Source organism: Symphalangus syndactylus, chromosome 18 (assembly GCF_028878055.3).
Source record: "Symphalangus syndactylus isolate Jambi chromosome 18, NHGRI_mSymSyn1-v2.1_pri, whole genome shotgun sequence".
NCBI lineage: Eukaryota > Metazoa > Chordata > Mammalia > Primates > Hylobatidae > Symphalangus > Symphalangus syndactylus.
Window position 1 is genome coordinate 15,418,435 of NC_072440.2, and position 18,059 is coordinate 15,436,493.

General features: G+C 55.4%; 1 protein-coding gene across 3 annotated transcripts in view; it reads left to right on the forward strand.

Moving 5' to 3' along the window:
• Positions 1 to 18,059, forward strand: part of SHISAL1 (shisa like 1) — a 156,918-nt gene that overhangs the window by 113,593 nt on the left and 25,266 nt on the right. For all 3 annotated transcript variants that reach the window (XM_055254029.2, XM_055254028.2, XM_055254030.2), the window contains exon 4: positions 1,005 to 1,322. In XM_055254029.2, coding sequence (XP_055110004.2) covers positions 1,005 to 1,322 — 318 coding nt within the window. The remainder of the gene's footprint in view (positions 1 to 1,004; positions 1,323 to 18,059) is intronic.

Sequence of the window (18,059 nt, forward strand, 5' to 3'; positions counted from 1 at the left end):
CTGGGGAAGGGAGTGGGAGACAGATGTGGCTCTGGGTGACAGGGGCTGGGTTTGAGGGGAACTCAGGGCTGTGGGCCAGAAGACAGGCTTGACCCAGCTGTGTAGGAGGGTCAGGGTGTCCGGAAGGCTTCCTGGAGGAAATGATCTTCGACAAAGGGCCGGTGGGAGGTAGGCAGGGGAGGAAGGGGGCAGGGAAAGAAGGCACGGCCTGTGCAAAGGCCGGATGCCGGAGCGCAGACCCTCTGTGCAGTGGTGTCGGCTGACACCGGGAGAGTCAGGCTTCATAGCGGGCCTCCAAACCCTCCCGCAACTTTGGCCACCTCTGCCTGAGGAAGGCAGAGCAGCCCTCGGTGGGGAAATGTTGGGCAAATGAATAAGAGAAGTGAGGTCATGGGGCCCGGACACCCCCAGCCATGCACAGCCTGGTCGTGTTGAGTGAAGGGGACCCGTGGGGGAGGCTCAGAGGCAGTCTAGAGGGCAGAACCTGATGCCTCTGCCCTTGGTCCAGCAGGATGGGGGGACCTCCATCCTCACAGCAGGGGTGAGGCAGTGAGAGCATCCTGGGTGCCAGGAACAACGTAGGCAAAGGTGGGGTGGGAGTTGGTGAGCAGGGGCACCTGCAGGAAGGAGGGAGAGGGCAGATCAAAACAGCACCAGGTAAAGGAAGAGGCTGCCATGTCCTGGGAGCCCCAGATGCCAGTTCAGAATTCCCCCCAAAGTGCCTGACTCTGTGGGACCCGCAGGGATCTCAGCCCAAGGACTCAGGGTCCTGGAGGATGCTCAGGTGGGGACCAGGCCCAGGGCAGTGGATTCCAGGGAAGGAGGCGAACAGGCAGGCAGAGGAGAGGGAGCCAAGGCCCCGCCCTCCAGAGGGGCTCAGTACCCTCCTCCCGGGGACCCCAACATAGCCCCAGGACACATTCTCTAATCAGCCCCACTGATGAAGCCGGCCTGAGCTGGGCTGCTCCGCTCTCCTTGCTCACTCCCTCTCTGTTTGTTCACAGCAATTACACCGCCTTGTTGGGAGTGTGGATCTATGGCTTTTTCGTGTTGATGCTGCTGGTTCTGGACCTTTTGTATTACTCGGCAATGAACTACGACATCTGCAAGGTCTACCTGGCACGGTGGGGCATCCAAGGACGATGGATGAAACAGGACCCCCGGCGGTGGGGGAACCCCACTCGGGCCCCTCGGCCGGGTCAGCGGGGCCCACAGCCGCAGCCTCCCCCAGGCCCGCTGCCACAAGCCCCGCAGGCCGTGCACGCGCTGCGGGGAGATACTCACAGCCCACCGCTGATGACCTTCCAGAGTTCGTCTGCCTGGTGAGTGGCTACAATTGAGACCCAGGCTGATTTGGGTCATTGTCTTTGGAGAGCTTGGAGAATACGCCATCTTTCTCGCTATAGTGTTTGGCTCATTGGTTACCTGATCGTTTGCTTATCTTGTTGTTTGCCAAGAAAAATTTCAAACTGTCATGGGTAGCCTACAACACATGCCTGGACAGGAAAGTCAAAATGAGAGGTGGAAACAGGGCTTAGAGGCAAAGCTGGCAAGCTCATTGCGCTTAGAGCCCAGTGTGAGAGATGTAACCACTAAACATTAGGTGGAGTTTTGGGCTTCCTGGCTGCCAAGGCAAAGGGGAAAACCGATGGCTTTCTGAGTTGTAAATGTGGCCAAAGGAAGCAAATCAGTCTGTCCAGCCAGATTTTTCAGCATGAGGTTAGAGAATACAAATGTTACTTGGTTCCTTATATGCACATGCCCTGTGTGGCATGAGGGGTACTAGTTCTGACTCAGGCAGGCTGTTCATGAAGGAAGGAGGGAGGGAAGGAAGGAAGGAAGGAAGGAAGGAAGGAAGGCAGGCAGGCAGGCAGGCAGGCAGGCAGAGAGGTGGCATCTCAAGGGTTGGTCTTGTGGGGTGGCTGCCCCACGGTTATGTTCAGATCTGAGCTTGTCTACTGCAATTCCCATTTCAGCCCAGTTCCAGTATGGTGGGGATGGGCCTGACCTAGCCCCAGGTGGCCCTAGGTAGTGCAGCATCTAGAGTTGAAAGGGGAGAGGCAGGGTCTGTGCATTTGGAGCAGGAAATCCCTGGGAGGCTGGCTAGCACCAAGGACAGGAGCCAGACTGAGGGTCGATTCCCAGGTCAAGGGCTAGAGTGAGAGGTTCAGATGCTCTATGGGGGCTGAACTGCAGCCATGGGCACACAGGGCTCAGGGCACATCATCCAGGGACATCATGATACCAAGCCCAGGCTGCAAGATCCATCCCAGAGCCCCCCCGCTGGAGGAGTGCAGGAGTTTGCCACACAGTGACCCCTGGGTTCACGTCCAGAGGCTTTGCAGGTAACCTAACCTGGGTCTGAGTCCCGGCTCTGCCATTTACCTGCCCCTTGACTTCGGGCATGAGATTTCACCCCTCTTAACCTTCCGATCCTCGTGAAGGAGGAGCGGGTAAGACTGCCCCCTCCCAAGGGTTAAGTGTGCACCTACCTGGCACATAGTAGGTCCTCAGTTAATCCTTGCTGCCTCCTCTTTGGAGGCAGCAACGAAACGAGTTAGTGATCGTTCACATAGCTAGCAGGTAGTGACCTTTCCAATTATTATTAAATAATTAATAAGATATGCATAAATCAGCTTGTGCTTATCGATCGAATAATGACGCCATCCATCACACAGGAGACAAAGACACAGCCCTGTGTGGCTCGCTTTGACAAATGCTGGCAGAGTGGGTCCTTGTGCAGGGGCTTGTGCCAGGCTGTGGGGGATGTGGAGGTGGTGGGTAGAGAGGAAGCCAGCCTCCACCCTTGAGCGGTGGGGACTCCAGAGAGCTACAGACAATAAAACGTCTCTTGGCAGGACCCAATTGTGGGGGGTTCTGAAGTGTGGATCCCTTGCAACAGACACACCTAGAGGATTTGTTAAACTAAAGACCCAGAGCCTACTGACCAGGCATCTCTGAGGGTGATGCTCATAGGCACTACAGCTCGGGAGGCACTGGGAAATGTCTGTAAGAGCCAAGCTTTTTGATAGCTGAGAATCTTCCCTTTAAAACGGTGGTCCTCCCCCACTCCCGCACCTTTTGCATGCACATGCATTTGGAATAAATAGCTCACACCTCCCCGAACACTTGCCAAGAGGATGGAGGATGCCATAAGCACCCTGCACTCAGCACGAAACCTACCTGGGGGCTGTTTTCCTGCCCCGGCCTCAAGGTCTTCCATTTCCTACGTCACTGTGCTTGCTGCTAACAGCTCCCCCATCTCATCCTGCCCAGAACGTTTTTGCCTGTCTCAGCAGCAGTTCCCACCCTACCCCTGTTCCATATTGCTTTTCCCCAACAAGCACACATTGTGCGCCTGCTGTGTGCCAGGCACTGTGCTATGCCATCAGGATGCAGAGAGCTTGCCAAGCCTGCAGGGATTGTGCATGGAGCCTGAGTGGGTGGCTGAGCCCCAGGTCCAGGTGGGACACGTTTCCTTTTGGAGCTCAGAGGCTCCTCGTCTTTCCTGACTGTCCTGAGTGCAGGCTCAGGAAGGTGTTCCCATCACCATGTGAATGTGAAAAAAGGTTGTCAGAACCCACAAGGGTGTGGTGCAGGATAAGGGAATAGCCAGTCCCTGGCTGGATTCACGGGCACCGTCCCACTCCCGCTGTGCTCTTTGATACGTAGCGTGACTCTGGGTGAGGAGCTTCCTTTTTGGGTTTCAGTTTTGCCAATTGAGGAACCAAAGTGAGAGGGGATTTGATTTGGAGATTAGGGAGGAGCCTCCTTTTCTGCCACTCCAAGGTCCTCCCGGCTGTGTGACCCAGGACATCTCCAGCATCATAGCTCTGACTGTAACCCGACTAGGTCTCTGGCCCCGGGTGGCCCAGCCTCCATGTGGTGTCCCAGTCAATGAAACACCACTTGGCACCCAAACAGGCATTACAAGCACCCTCTGCGGCCCTCCGCAGTCACACCGGAGAATGTCCAGGCAAGGACTGTGGGCCAGGGAGGTTCTTGAACGCTCATCAGCCCCTGGAAAGGCTTCTCTTCCCCTCACAGCCCTCGCAGGAGCCTCCTGCTGAGTGCCGCTGCTCCCCAAAATCTCTCTTCACTTCTGCTTTCACCTTCAGAAGTCTCCTGTGAGCCCAGCCTCTGTGGCTTCTCTCTCTTTCTCCCCTGCCCACCCCAGCTCTTTCTCCTGCAAATGAATCCAGCTTCCCCAGCTCCTCGAGGCTCCCCGTGCAGGGGCAGCAGGAGGAAGGCAGCGGCAGACACACCCTCATCACCTGAGCCCCTGGAGTCTCCTAATGAGGCTCAGCCACTTCTGGGGAGGCTTAGTGGGACCCAAGCAGTGGCTCAAGGACCACCGCAGGGGGGACAGAGGCAGGAGGCCAAGGCACTGCCAGGACAGAGCAGTCAGGTGATGCCAGGGGAGGTGGAGGCAAGGGGCAGCTGTGCTGGGGGCCAGGACTGCCTCAGTGCCCAGGAGTTCCCTGGCCCTGGCTCCCACCCTGGCTGCCGCAGCGGGAGGGCCTGTGGTGGGCAGGGAGCAGATCCCACAGCTGGGGCAGAGGAGTAAGCTGGGCCACTGCTGGGCCCAGCCTCAAGGCCCTCGGCTCCCCAGTGGAGGCCAGCACAGCCTCCCCTCTCAGAAACCCCTTGAGTTTGGTGGGTGAGGGGCCCGAGGCAGCCCCCAGGCCACCGCTGAACAGCAGTATTGAAGGCCGTGGCGGCAGTGGCTCAGCCCCACACAGCCCCCACCTCTTGGTCCCCACAGACACGCACTCCATCAATCACAAGAAATGTGATTTTCCTGCCAGCTGGCCGGGCAAAATCCAAGTGCTGCCAAATCGCATGGCCAGGCAGGTGGGGCGTTGTGCCATCCCCCGCCCGTGTGATTTATAACTGAGTTAGGAGCCAGCAGGGGGTTCGGGAGGGGTGCAATGGTCACAATGCTCAGCTGCCTTCATTTAATTTCATGGAGAAGCGGGGCTTTCCCTCCACTTAGTAGATACTGAACTCAGACTGCGAAGTTTCTTGCTCAGATTCTCTGGACTCTGTCTTCTCTGGTGACCCCAAGACTCCGCCCGTCATTTCCTCCTGAAAATAGTCAGGACAACCCCCGAGGGCCCAGAGCCCAGCGTGACCCAGCAGGCACCCCAGGGACGCAGCACCTGCGACAAGGCGCCTTCGTCACCTAACAGTGTCTCCTTCGCACTGTGGAGGTGCGAGGTTTTCCTCCCAGGCGTAGAGAGCCTCTCCAAGCACCTTGGCCCTCCTTGCACAGTTGCACACTCAGTTCACAGCGCGGCAGGAGGCAGCACTACCCCCTACACACACACACACACACACACACACACACACTCCCACACACACACACACTCCCACCTGTATTCAGCCCGGCCAGGCCCTCCAATCTCCGACCTGACCTCACTATCTGGACTTCCGTCCTCCTGCCGGACTCCCTACCCTTGTCAGTTGTGCAATGATGTGCAGCTCCCCCTACCAGAACCTCAGCCCGACAGCACATAATAGCTGCTCAGCAAATCCCATGCAAGGGATCCAGCAGGAGCATCAGCATTGGGGGTCTGGGACAGGGTCTGGGCTGAGCCCTCTCTCCCCTCAGGCGGCAGGCCCTGGTCCCCTCACCCTGACAGCCCAGGTCTCACTTCTGCACAGCCAGGGCCCACCTCAGCCTGAAGGAGCAAGCAGTGAAGGGGGCACCAAGGGGAGCTGCTGTGCCCCCGGGGTTAAGCCGGGCCCGAGGACGTCGCCCCATTCCTGCCACGTGCTGTGCTGTCATCATCACTGCAGCTGTGGCCTGGGTCCTGGGAGGTGCCACTGTCATGGTTGTGATGGTCATTATTGTTGCTGTCTCAAATCCAGGGCACAGGCAGCGGCTCCCAGTCAGACACACCCACCTGGCCCCGCCAGTGCCGCACAACCTGCCTGCCCCGAGCCTCCCCTGCCTGAGCCTCGGTGTCCCCATCTGTAAATTGGGCAAGCCTGGCCTCGCAGTGCAGTTGTGAGGACCTGATGAGGGGCTGACACCATCCTGGGACCCCCAGCTCCACTCCCCATTGTCCCCACCTCCCTCCCTCCCCCATGCATCCACATTCCCATCGCTGAGAGAGGGCCTCGGCTGCCTCCTAGCCTGCTGCCTAGCCCTTGGTGGCCTGACTCCGCCTCCCCACCTGAGCGGCCCCTCCTGAAGCCTCAGGCTGCTGTTCAACACCCTGTAAGACCCGCAGGGCCCAGCAGAGAGTGCTGGGAACCACCGTTAGTGCTTGACTTTAGACACTGCCCCCCTTGGTATTTCCATGGACTCTTGTAACTCCCACCCTGGTGACTGGGCTCAGCAGGATGCCTCATCGCCTTGTACGGATGAGTGAACTTGGGCCCAGGGAGGGTCAGTGACTTGCCCAAGGCCACACAGTAGATCCAAGGGTTTGAGCCAGGGTCTCCCCAGCCCATGTCAGATCCTGAGCTGACTGCCACCTGGCCTCTGCCTATCTCAGAGCCTCCCCCCACCTCACTGCCCATGCCTCCAACCCAGCCTTGACCCCTCAAATCCCTCGCAGATTCACACCTCCTTGCTTTTGACTCGGTTCTCTTCCCAGTGTACTCTGTCCCACATCTCCCTGGGAAACTCCTATTCATCCTTCAAAACCTGCCCTGAGGTCTTGGGGCCTGGGTGGGGATGGGGGCTGGGGAGTGGCTGGAAGAGAGGAGGCTGCCCAGCCCCAGCCCTCCCAGCCCCCAAGCCCTCCCAGGCTGTCAGAGTTCAGGGAAAAATTCCCGACTTGGCTCAAGGGGATCATGTGTACATCTCGGATCTTAAGGGGCATCCAAATCCCCTGGGTCTTGTTGGGTTTGCAAATTCTGATGCCTGATGATGGGGTAGGCCTAGGACTCCGCATTTATAGCAAGTTCCTGGGAGATGCTGATGCTGCCTGTGGGGCATGCAGGGACAGGGCAGAGTGGCCATTAGAGCCTGAGCACCTCTACAGCATTGGCTCCGTCACCCTGGGCCCTGGGGACCTCAGGCCACCTCGAGAGACAGGAGCCCAGCAGGGGCGGGGTGATGTCCAGAGTTCCTCTCTGTCCATTGGCAGAGGAACTGCCTACCAGCAAAGCCCCAGTACCACCGTTTCTCACCTTACTCTCCCTGCGCCTAGAACTCCTCGAGCTCTTTGCAAAACTCATTCGTCCTCCCCTGTGAGGTCCCAGAGTTTACCCAACCCCAGAACCTTCTCCTGCTGAAACCCAAGCATCGTGTTCTTCCCGGCTCTGCAGCCAGAGTCTTTGGTGTGTGGTTTCTGCAGGGAGGGTGCCAGCCAACACCAAGAAATTCCAGAAAATGAGGAGACCAAAAAGGGAGATGACCAAATATCTTCTTTCCTTGGCGTAACATCGGATACCAAGGAGGCTTCTGTGATTGGAATTCAGAAGACAGTTGATGTCCTGAGTGGGGATGGAGTTGCAGCTCCTTGGGGGTTCCAGCTGGACCAGGAAACTGGGCTGTCCCCTCCAGTTCCTGTCTTTTCCCAGCTGGGGCTTGAGAAGGCACGTGTTCCCTCCTTTGCTGGCTCTCTGGGCTGCTTTCCGTTTGTTCGGACAGCTTGGCTAAAACCCCGGAGGCTGTCCATTCATCAGTGTCACTCTGCGGTGGTGGATACCATGGGCGGCAGGCGGGGGGTGACAGAAAGGCTCAGAACCAGTGACTCCACCTGCTGTGTGTCCACGAGTTGCTGGCCCTCCCTGAGTCTCAGTGCCTGCCCTGGACAGTGATGGTGGTGAGAGGTCCTGAGGGTACACAGTGGGACTGCAGGGAATCTCCTCCTCCTACCCACGCCCTGGTGCCCAACTGTGCAGACTCCCCAGAGTGCAGGCTACAGTCTCAGCCTCTAGGAACCCTCCTTAAGCTGAGGCCTATGCTGCTCCTCCCGCCGTGTCCTGGATTTGGTTGACTGTGGCCCAGCTAGGATCCACATCACCACAACCCACGGAGGCCCCTGAGGTGCACCAGGACCCCTGTGGCAGCTGCAGAGTGTCTCCTCACCCCTTCTCCTGGGGAACACAACTCCTTGACCCCTCTCTGTACCCCCAAAGGTTCAGGGGGCATTAAGATGCGTGGAGAGGCCCAGTCGCCGTGAGCCAGCGCACAGGCCGCCTCGGGGGCTGCGGTCCTGTTGCTATTCTTTATTTCCCTGCCTTAATACCTACCTCCTTCTCCTCAGCACTCCCCCAAGGGACAGTCACAGTTTCCTCTGTTTTTCTGCTTCATTTTCCACCATAAAGGTGCCCCTGCTTGCTGGAGGACTGTATTAGTCAGGGTTCCCTAGAGGGCCAGAACTAATAGGAGCTATATAAAGGGGAGTTTATTAAGTAGTAGTAACCCACACGATCACAAAGTCCCACAATAGGCTGTCTGCAGGCTGAGGAGCAAGGAAGCCAGTCTGAGTCCTAAAGCTGAAGAACTTGGTTGGAGTCCGATGTTCCAGGGCAGGAAGCATCCAGCACAGGAGAAAGATGGAGGCTGGGAGGTGAGGCCAGTCTCACCTTTTTACATTTTTCTGCCTGCTTTATATTCCGGCCACGCTGGCAGCTGATTAGATGGTGCCCACCCAGATGAAGGTGGGTCTGCCCTCCCCAGCCCACTGACTCAAATGTGAACCCCATTTGGCAACACCCTCCCAGACACACCCAGGATCAATACTTTGCATCCTTCAATCCAATCAAGTTGACACTCAGTATTAACCATCACAAGGACACTGCCAGTGTGGGAACCAAGTGACCTCACCACCACCCGCAGGCCTCTGTGTCCCTCCAGCCTGGCCAGTCATCAGGGCAGTGTTGTCATCCCGCACATAAAATGGTGTGTCTTGGGTTTTTAATTCCACATTATGTCCCGTCGAGCCTCCCGTGTGATGGAAAAGTGTTCATAACCACCCTGCAATGGCTGTGCTAATTGTCCAAGGAGCAGGCGGTGGCCCATAACTCAGTGACCCACTTCCGCCCCAGGCCATGGGGGTTCCTAATTTTCTACCCTGAAATGGTTCTCTTTTAGCCTCTGTGAGCACGCCTCTGTCTCACGCCCAGGGTCCTTCAGCCTCCAGGGAGAGAGGGTTTCCAGCTCTCCAGCACTGCCTGGAACCTGCCATAGGGATCCCCTCCACATCCCTCCCTAGGAGGTGCGGCCCAACGATCCAGCACTCACTCACCCTCCAGGAAGCTGGCCTCTGTTTGAATAGCCCCGCCTGCCATGAAGCTTTTTTGTTTTGTTTGGAGGCAGAGTAGTTGAGTTAGGAGCAAAGGCTCTTGGAGGCAAACAGAACTGGGTTCAAATTCCACCTCCCCTGTTTTGAGGTACCCGGAGGGCCTCCAGCAGGCAGCTTACTGATCCTCACCAGGACAGTGGGTGACAGGACTGGCCTCTCAGGTGCTGTCTGCTTAAATGAGAGGAAACGCGGAAAGGCCCTGGCACGGAGCAGCTGCTCTGCAAATGCTCGGATCCCTCTCCCGGCGTCACGTCCGTGAGCCTTCCCCACTGTTCACGGCTCTGTCCAAGAGAGTGCTCAGCTGTCCCAGGATTCACAGTCCACCGGACTAAGTACTGGTCAGCCAGGGGAGGAGCACCTAACACAAAGAAAGGTTTTCAGTGGATGAATAGGAGTTCGCCAAAGTGGGGAAAGGGATCCTGGCAGAGAGAGCAGCTTAGGCAGAGCCTTGGAGGAGGGAGGGACTGAGGGGAACCGGGGAGCCCCGGGTTCTCTGCACCGCAGGGTCCTGGCTCCTGGCCCCTCATGGCTGCCCTTCTTGCTCCTCTTTGCAGCTTGATCCTCATCTCCCTGATCTTAGACACAAGGGCTCCTCCCTTTAACTTCTCTCTCATCTCCACCCATCCCCTGGGGACCCCACCCAGACCCACAGTTCCAATCTTGTCCACCTCCCGGTCTTTCTCCCTGGTCTTTCTCCGCTGAATCCAGATCTGCTGGTCATTGCAGAGCCTAGTCTTCAAGGGCAGCTCTTGGATGTCCCATAGACGTGGGGGACCGGCACATCCACGTCCCCGCTGCCTCCCACCATCTCCTTGGCTCCTCCCTTTCTTTCCCGCTTCACATGTTCCATCAGCAATACCTTGAAAATGAAGCCAGAATCCGCCCCACACCCACCCCTCCACTGAGATCAGCCCTCCTTGTCCATCTTTTCTGGCCAGGATGGAGGCAGCCGCCTCCGCTTGTCTCCCTGACACCAGCCTTTGTCCCCGACAGCAGCAGGGTGATCTTTTAAAAACATTAAGTAAAGACACGCCGATGGCCTCCTTCACACTTAGGAATCAAAATGCTTTCCTTGGCCAACAATACGATCTGACTCCACCCCACCCCACTGTCCCTCTGTCCTCATCTCACCACACTGGCGCTTGCTGCAGCCACACCAGTCCCGCTGCTGTTCCCTCCACCCAGACCTCTCCCCTCCTGGGTCCCAGCAGGGCTCACTCCTCCCTTCCGCAGCCCCTGCTCAGAGTCACCCGATCAGAGGGGCCTTCCCTGGCCAAGGTTTACAAAATAGAAGCAGCCACCTCCCCCCGTCACTCTGTCCCTTTGTCCTCCTTCAGCTGCCTCATTATGTGCATCGCTGCCTGACATCACGTTTGCTTTGTGGCTTTGTGCCTGTCTCCTCCACTGGATGGAAACCCCAGAAGAGTTGGGATTGGCGTTTCTTGTGCTCAGCTGTGACCCCAGCACATAGAACAGGGCCTGACACATAGTAGGTGCTCAATACATCCGTGTGGCATGAATGAATCTTCCTGCCCCGTGCCTTGCACATAAAAGGCACCTGGACAGTGTCCAATCAATGAACTGCATTATTACTGTTAGTAACAGTAGCTCCCATTTATTGAGGACTTACTGAGCTACGCAGCTGCAGCAAATTGTGCCATTTAGCCTCCCCAGCTGCACTGAAGCTTGGCCATCCCGAGCCTCGTTTTATGAAGGAGACACCAAGGCTCGGAGAGAGATTCCTGGGAACTGCGCGGCAGCTGAGCCGGAATTGGAACCCAGGTCTGGTGGACTCCAAAGCCCACATCCTTGTACTGGGAAGAGCAACGTCTCTGCCTTTACTTTGCTCCCTGTGAGAGCTAACCCTGAGATAATGCCACCCCGTGCTGGCTGCATAGCTGCTTTATGGTTGTGGATTCTCTGTGCAAGGTAGGTCTCACCCATCCCCCAGGCAGGACCTCAGGGGTCCCCCAAAGCACTTGAGATCTATCTGGCCCACAGGTGTCAGTGAAACAAGTCCTCTTGGGTCTGGGCCCAGGCGCCTCCCGAAACAGCCTGGCTTCTGATCCTCCATCGGCCCCTTCGAGGGCTGCCAGGCAGGGGTTTAAATGAGGTGATGGTGCCAGCTTGGTGTGTGCTCGGTTGGGGTGCGTGGTTGGTTTTGTTTGCTTTCGGGGTTTGTCTTTTCCCCTGCACCATTTGTGAAGGTCTTTCCCAGCCCTGGAAATCTTTTCCGGAGGCGGCAGGTGTACTCATCTCTTCCACCTGGCAGCTTCCCACCTCCCTCTGCAAACCACTCCCCACCAGAGGAGGGCCCGGCAGAACAGAAGGTAAAAACGCAACACCCACGCTTAGTTTTAATACAAGTTTACTTCGAAAACCTCCTAGTTGTACTCTAGCAACCCCGCAGAGGGGTGAACTGCATAGTCTTCGAATCAGAGCTGAGTTCAGTTCCTGTCTACGGGCCAGTGGGCGCCTGCAGGTAAGCCGGAAGCTCCCCTGAGCCTCAGTGTTCCCATCAGTACAATGGACACAAGTGGCCTTAGGTTGTGAGACCATTGTTAGGACTGGAACAGAGCCCGGCCTGTGGCAGATGCCTCAGGAAATGCTAACTGTGATGATTATTGCGACTATTATTTGAGGAGTAAAAAATAGGAAAGGAAAAGCCGCTCAGGATCCCGCTCACACGCAGCTACAACTGCTTTGCATTTTTCTCCCTTCTAATGCACACCTGCTTCTGCGCGCCTCTAATAATGATGTGCCTTCTGATTTTATTCTCCTATTGAATCAGCGATGACCCGGCGATTTTACCCGACCTTTCGAAATGCCATTTCAGCGGCCACCCAGTTGTCCGGAGTCCATGTGTGGGATTCATGCAGCCATTTCCCTACAGCGGGGCGTTTATACAGCATATAATTTTTTTATTAATACGATGACAAATAACACCAATTCCAGAAAACAGCAGACACCTTTGTGACTTTGCGGCCTTTCCCTTTCTGGAATGATTTCCTCCAGATAGATGCCAGGGAGGGAGAATCCTGAGTCCAGGGGGGTGACAGTTTTATGGGTCTCGATTCCAGCGCCAGCCTCATTCCCAAAGGGCTGGTGCAGTGAGGCAGCTTTTGAGGGCACTGGATTTGGGGCACCCTCTCCAGCATGGGGTGCCCCCATTTCTATACAGCTTGCATTTCTTGAGATGGAGTCTCATTCTATTGCCCAGGCTGGAGTGCAGTGGCGCGATCTTGGCTCACTGCAGCCTCCCTCCTCCTCCCAGGTTCAAGTGATTCTCCTGCCTTGGCTTCCGGAGTAGCTGGGATTACAGACACCCACCACCATGTCTGGCTAATTTTCATATTTTTAGTGGAGACGGGTGGGGGGCGGGGGGGCGGGCGGGAGGTTGACTGTGTCAGCCAGGCTGGTCTTGAACTCCTGACCTCAAGCAATCCACCTTCCTCAGCCTCCCAAAGTGCTAGAACTACAGGCATGAGCCACCACGCCCAGCCTGTTTGCATTTCTTTGATGGTTTTTGAGATAAAACACCTGTCCTTTCATTTTTTAATTAATTGTATTTCCTCTCTTGTGAGTTGCCCATTTATTTTACTGCACCCCCAAGACAGTTGAGGTTTGAAGCCATTTTCATAAAGCAACATTCATCCCCCACGTTTCAGTTCCTTGGTGTTCTTGTCTGTGTACATCCCTCATTCTGTTTACTTAATACATTTTTAATTGACTTGAAATCAAGTCATGTTTGTAGAAAACTCAGATTTGCTCGAAGCAATACCATAGCTGGTTTAAGAGTTGAATTTTTCCTAATTCACATTGAAATGAACAAGTAAACATATCCGTCATGAGATGGGGCGGCATCACATGGCTCAAGAGAATTTTAGGTTGTAGGAATTTGGGGAGCCTGTTGTTAAACAGCCACTATTGCAAATTATATAAACGTGCAATTAAATACATTGTATTAAACACAGAGGTAATACATCCTCAAAAATGTATCACTTCTTAGTTCTTTTGCTACATTTACCATCATCTGTGCTGGCGAGGGTATTTGCATCTGTTGTGTCTGTATGGTGGAAATCTATCGAGTGGTGGCTACTTGTATCTCTTCCTGTCTTTGATTCAGTAACAGCACCAGTATTTACACTCGGGAAATTGACAGCACGTGCTACAAATCAGGGTTTTCTACCCCTGGAGAACAGGTTGTTAAATGCTTACTAGCTTGCCCCTGTGCAGAACAGTTCAAATGCTAGTATATTTACCTCCTCACATAATCTCACTTGCTCCAGTGGTCTGTGAACGTTACTGTGGGAAGCCAATGTGTTTTGTTTTTTTTTGTTTTTGGAGACAGTCTTGCTCTGTTGCCCAGGCTGGAGTGCAGTGGTGCGATCTCAGCTGACTGCAACCTCCGCCTCTGGGGTTCAAGCAATTCTCCTGAATTAGCCTCCTGAGTAGCTGGGACTACAAGCATGTGCCACGACGCCCAGCTAACTTTCTGTATTTTTAGTAGAGACAGAGTTTTGCCACATTGCCTAGGCTGGTCTTGAACTCCTAAGCCCAGGCAATCCGCCTGCCTCAGCCTCCCAAAGTTCTGGGATTACAGCCAATGTGTTTATGTGCACATGAAACAGCCACCTAGTGTTTCCAGGGACACCCACAGACAGGTACCCAGGGCAATGATGGGACAAGAGGCAAGGTGGTCCTGGGAGGCCAATTCATCGGCCCTTTGCAGCTCCTGGCCCTTCCCCAGGCAAAGAAAGGGCAGATGAGGAGGCAGAAAGACTGGTCTGTGCCACACATCTGGGTCTTTAGTCCCCCCAAGGAAACGTCTTGGGCTTCCTCTTTGCAAAGCCTCCAGCCCTGTCCCTTTCTGTCTGTGGAACAATCCGTGTTTGTTGTATGGATGCAGCCCAGACACCATTAATTTACTCATTTATTCCGCAAGCATTTATTGAGGGCTGGCTGCAGGCCATGCCCCGTGTTAAGTGCTGGGAACAGAAAGACGAAAAAGGCCGGGCCCCTGCTCTTAAGGAACCCTGTCCAGTGATGTGTAGAAAATCCATTCTGACCCTGCCCTGGCTTTGCTTGGAAAAATCAATGTCTTCAGCCAAAGGGTGACTATTCCTTAGGGAAGGTTTTTGGAAAAGTCATTTTGAAGACGCACTTCTAGAATGAACTAGACCTAGCACAGCTATCTGGAGTTCAGATGGAGATTTTGTGTCTCTGGGCCCAGGGCGCAGCTGTTGGGAGAAAGGAAACTGCTCTTATTAGGAGCTTGGCAACATGACACCCCTGTTTCTGGGGACGTGCTACCTGCAGCCGGCATCTTACAAGCTCCCTCCTCGGAGGTGGCTCCTATAATCCTGGCCCGGAAGAGACCCGCACGGCTCCACCCAGCCAGTTTGGAATCTTTAGTTTGGAATCTTAATTAAAATGCCTTAACGCAGTAACTACTGTGCAAATAAAGATGCCAGCTTGCGTGAGTAATTAACAAAAAGACACTTCCACAAAGGCCCAGGCGAATCTGGGGGCTCGTGAATACGCCTCCAGCTCAGAGGATGCTCCTTTATGTTGATTTGACAGGAATTCCATATAGTCACCCTCCAGGCTGCAGCGAGAGTAATATGGAAGAAGCGAGATCACCCTACAGAGAGAAGTGTGGTTGGGCCGGTGGCAGTAATGTTCTCAAAAAAACAATTTGGTTCAGGGGTCCTTAATAGGCCCGGCTCCCAGATGAGGCTTTACAGGGCAGAGCGAGTGGAGAAGGAATTTATCTCCATCGACCTGGGTCAGGGAGAACCATGGATTCTACTTTATTTCCCCTGCTATTAAAACCCTGGTCTTAACTGCTAAAATATTTCCTTCCAAGAATAGATGCTTGTTGGCAAATGTCTCCCAACATGGGCATTTCGGCTCCCGTCAGAATGATGGAAACCGAGGCTCGCCCGTGGGCTGGAGGGTGCTCGCTGCCTGCTCCTCCTAAGCTCCCTCCAGCTTGGACTTCCTGTAGCTTCTAAGGTGCCCCAGAGGGAGATGGGGGAGAGGGGGACTTGTCACCTGATCGCTTCAGCTGTGAGCTCCAGGACTGAGGCTGTCACACCCTGTCTGCTGGGGCCTGTGGCTTCAGGAATAGCTGGGTGCTGCAGGTGGGGGCAGGCAGGAACAATGAGCTCTGGAGCTGCCTGGGCTGGGCTTGGACCGGACTCTGTGCTGCCCAGCTGTGTGTTCTTGGGCAAGTTGCATCACCTCTCTGGGCTGTCATGTGGATACAGGCACAGGGAGTAAATGAGCTCCACCTGGCAAGGGGATCATGGGGATGAAATCGGAGGGGATGTGGGGAGGGCCTAGCTCAGTACCCCGCTCATAGGAAGAACCCCCAAAATCTATCCTCTTCTCTTTATCCACTCTGAGTGGGGAAAGAGGTCCCTGCTAAGTGTGCCTCCTTCACCTACCCCTCGTTTGAGGTTGCTCAGGACTTACTCACAGCTTCTCTAGCCAGATAAGAAGGAGATACTGTGCTAGGTTGTTCTGTTGCCAGCCTGGCTGCTCTGGGGTCGTTGTATCCCAGGATCTGCTGGGATCCCGGGTGAGCTGGCTTGAGCTGTCTGAGACTTGGGAGGTGGAAGCAGCCGTCAGTAGTGCTGGTGGTCTCACTGGGCAGAGCCAGGGGAGCACAGCTGCAGGGGTGTCCCAGGGCCCCTGGTGTCCTTGGGTTTTCCTTCTATGTCCGGCTCTCCTTCCCGACCACCCACCCTAGGCTGGCAGACCCTGTGACCCTCCCTGTGGTCTCACAGAGGCAGGATGGGCCTGGCTTCAGCCTCCATGTGAGCTGGCCCCGCTGTCTCCCTGCCCAGCGCTGCCGAGCGTCCCTTCTCTAAGCCTCCAAGGTCCCTCCTGGACCTTCACTGCCCAGCTTCTCCTACAAGTATGGAAACTCAAGTCCCTATCATAAACGCCCTATTCCATGACAGCCATGGCTGCTGTGTCCCTGCCTGGACTCTGACCAATACTGTTGTCACTTATGTTTCTAAGGGACACGTCCTTGTCACCCCTCAGGGCCTCGAGCCCAGATGTGTCCCCTGATCAATGTGTACACTTACTGGAGTGCCGCTTACCTCCTCCCCAAAGCCATGACTCAATCTATGGGACATCTCACTGTTGACGGCATCCAAGAGGGAGGGAGATTCGGGACTCAAGTCTGCAGGGTCGCCGAGATGGGAAAGGGTGGTTCCATTCGTTTCAGGGAAACATGGAGCCAGCGAAGCACGGGGACTTGGTCAGGTGGGGGTTTTGGCGAGAGGCCACTGCCACACAGCTGACAGCAGCCAACCAGCAGGAATGGAGGCAGGGAGGCCTGGGGGGAGGCCATCACTGTGCCCCAGGCAGTGGGGGGACACAAGGCAGTAATTTGGAGGTAGTGCAGGCAGGACCCACAAAGGAATTGGATGTTGCAGGGGCACACTGAGGACGAGGACAACGCAAGGGTCTGACCCAAGAGATGTGTGGTGTTGCTGCTGGCCAGGAAGGACAGTGTTGGAGGGGCGGGGCTGGGCACAGGGTCATGCATTGTTACCACCATGGGACGCCAGCACCAGGGGAGAGGCGGAGAGGGCAGAGGTGGGTCCTGAGGGGCTAGGACAGGTTACAGGTGAGCAGGAGTCTGTGTGGCATGGTGTGTGGTGTGTGCATTGTGTGATGTCTGTGTGGCATGGGTGTATGTGTTGTGAGTGTGTGGCTTGGTGTGTGTATATTGTGTGGGTCTACGTGACGTGTGTGTGTTGTGTTTGTGGCATGGTGTGTATATTGTGTGGGTCTGTGTGGCATGGTTGTGTGTGTGTGTATGGTGTAGTATCTGTGGCATAGTGTGTGTATAGTGTTGTATCTGTGGCATGGTGTGTGTGTGTGTGTTGGCATCTTTGTGGTATGGTGTGTGTGCGTGTTGGCATCTGTGTGGCATGGTGTATGTGTGTGTCTTCTGTCAGTCTGTGGCATGGTGTGTGTGTGTATCGTGTGGGTGTCTGTGGCATGGTATGTGTGCATATGTACTCTGCATCTGTGTGACGTGTGTGTATGTGTATATTGTGGGTGTCTGCAGCGTGGTGTGTGGCATGGGGTGTGTATGTGTGTTGGTGTCTGTGGCATGTGTGTGTATATATATTGTGAAGGTCTGTGTGGCGTGGTGTGTGTGTATATATTGTGAGGGTCTGTATGGCATGTGTGAGTGATATTGTGTGGATGTGTGTGGCATGGTATGTGTGTTTATGTGTATTGTGGGTGTATGTGTATGCTGTGTGTGTGTGTATTGTGGATGTTTACTGTCCCGGGCAGTAGAAAGGATGTCGGGGAAGCAGCCCCAGCATCAGGGACAGGCCAAGAGTGCAGAATGCTTGGAAGCTGGTCAGATCAGAGCCCGGGATGAAGGAAGCACGGAGATGCAAGGGCACCAGGGCCCGTGGGACCAAGAGCCGATGATCAAGGCCACAGCGTACACAGCCCTGGAGGCAGAGGACACATTCATTTCACAAGGATTAAAAAGCATGGGCCAAGGCTGGGCCCCAGGCCAGGATTGGGGATGCAGAGTGGATCAGTCCCCATCCCTGCCCCCAGGTGCTTACCCACACCCATTCACCCCACAGGTTTCCCCACCCCAGCCCCTTGGCGAGCTCCTACTCATTCCTCAAAACCTCGCTGAGGTCACGCTCCTTCCCGAGGCCTCTCCCCATCCTCTAAAAGACCCTCTCCCTGCTGCCCACTTCCAGCACAGTCAGAGAGCTCCGTGGCCTGTTTCCA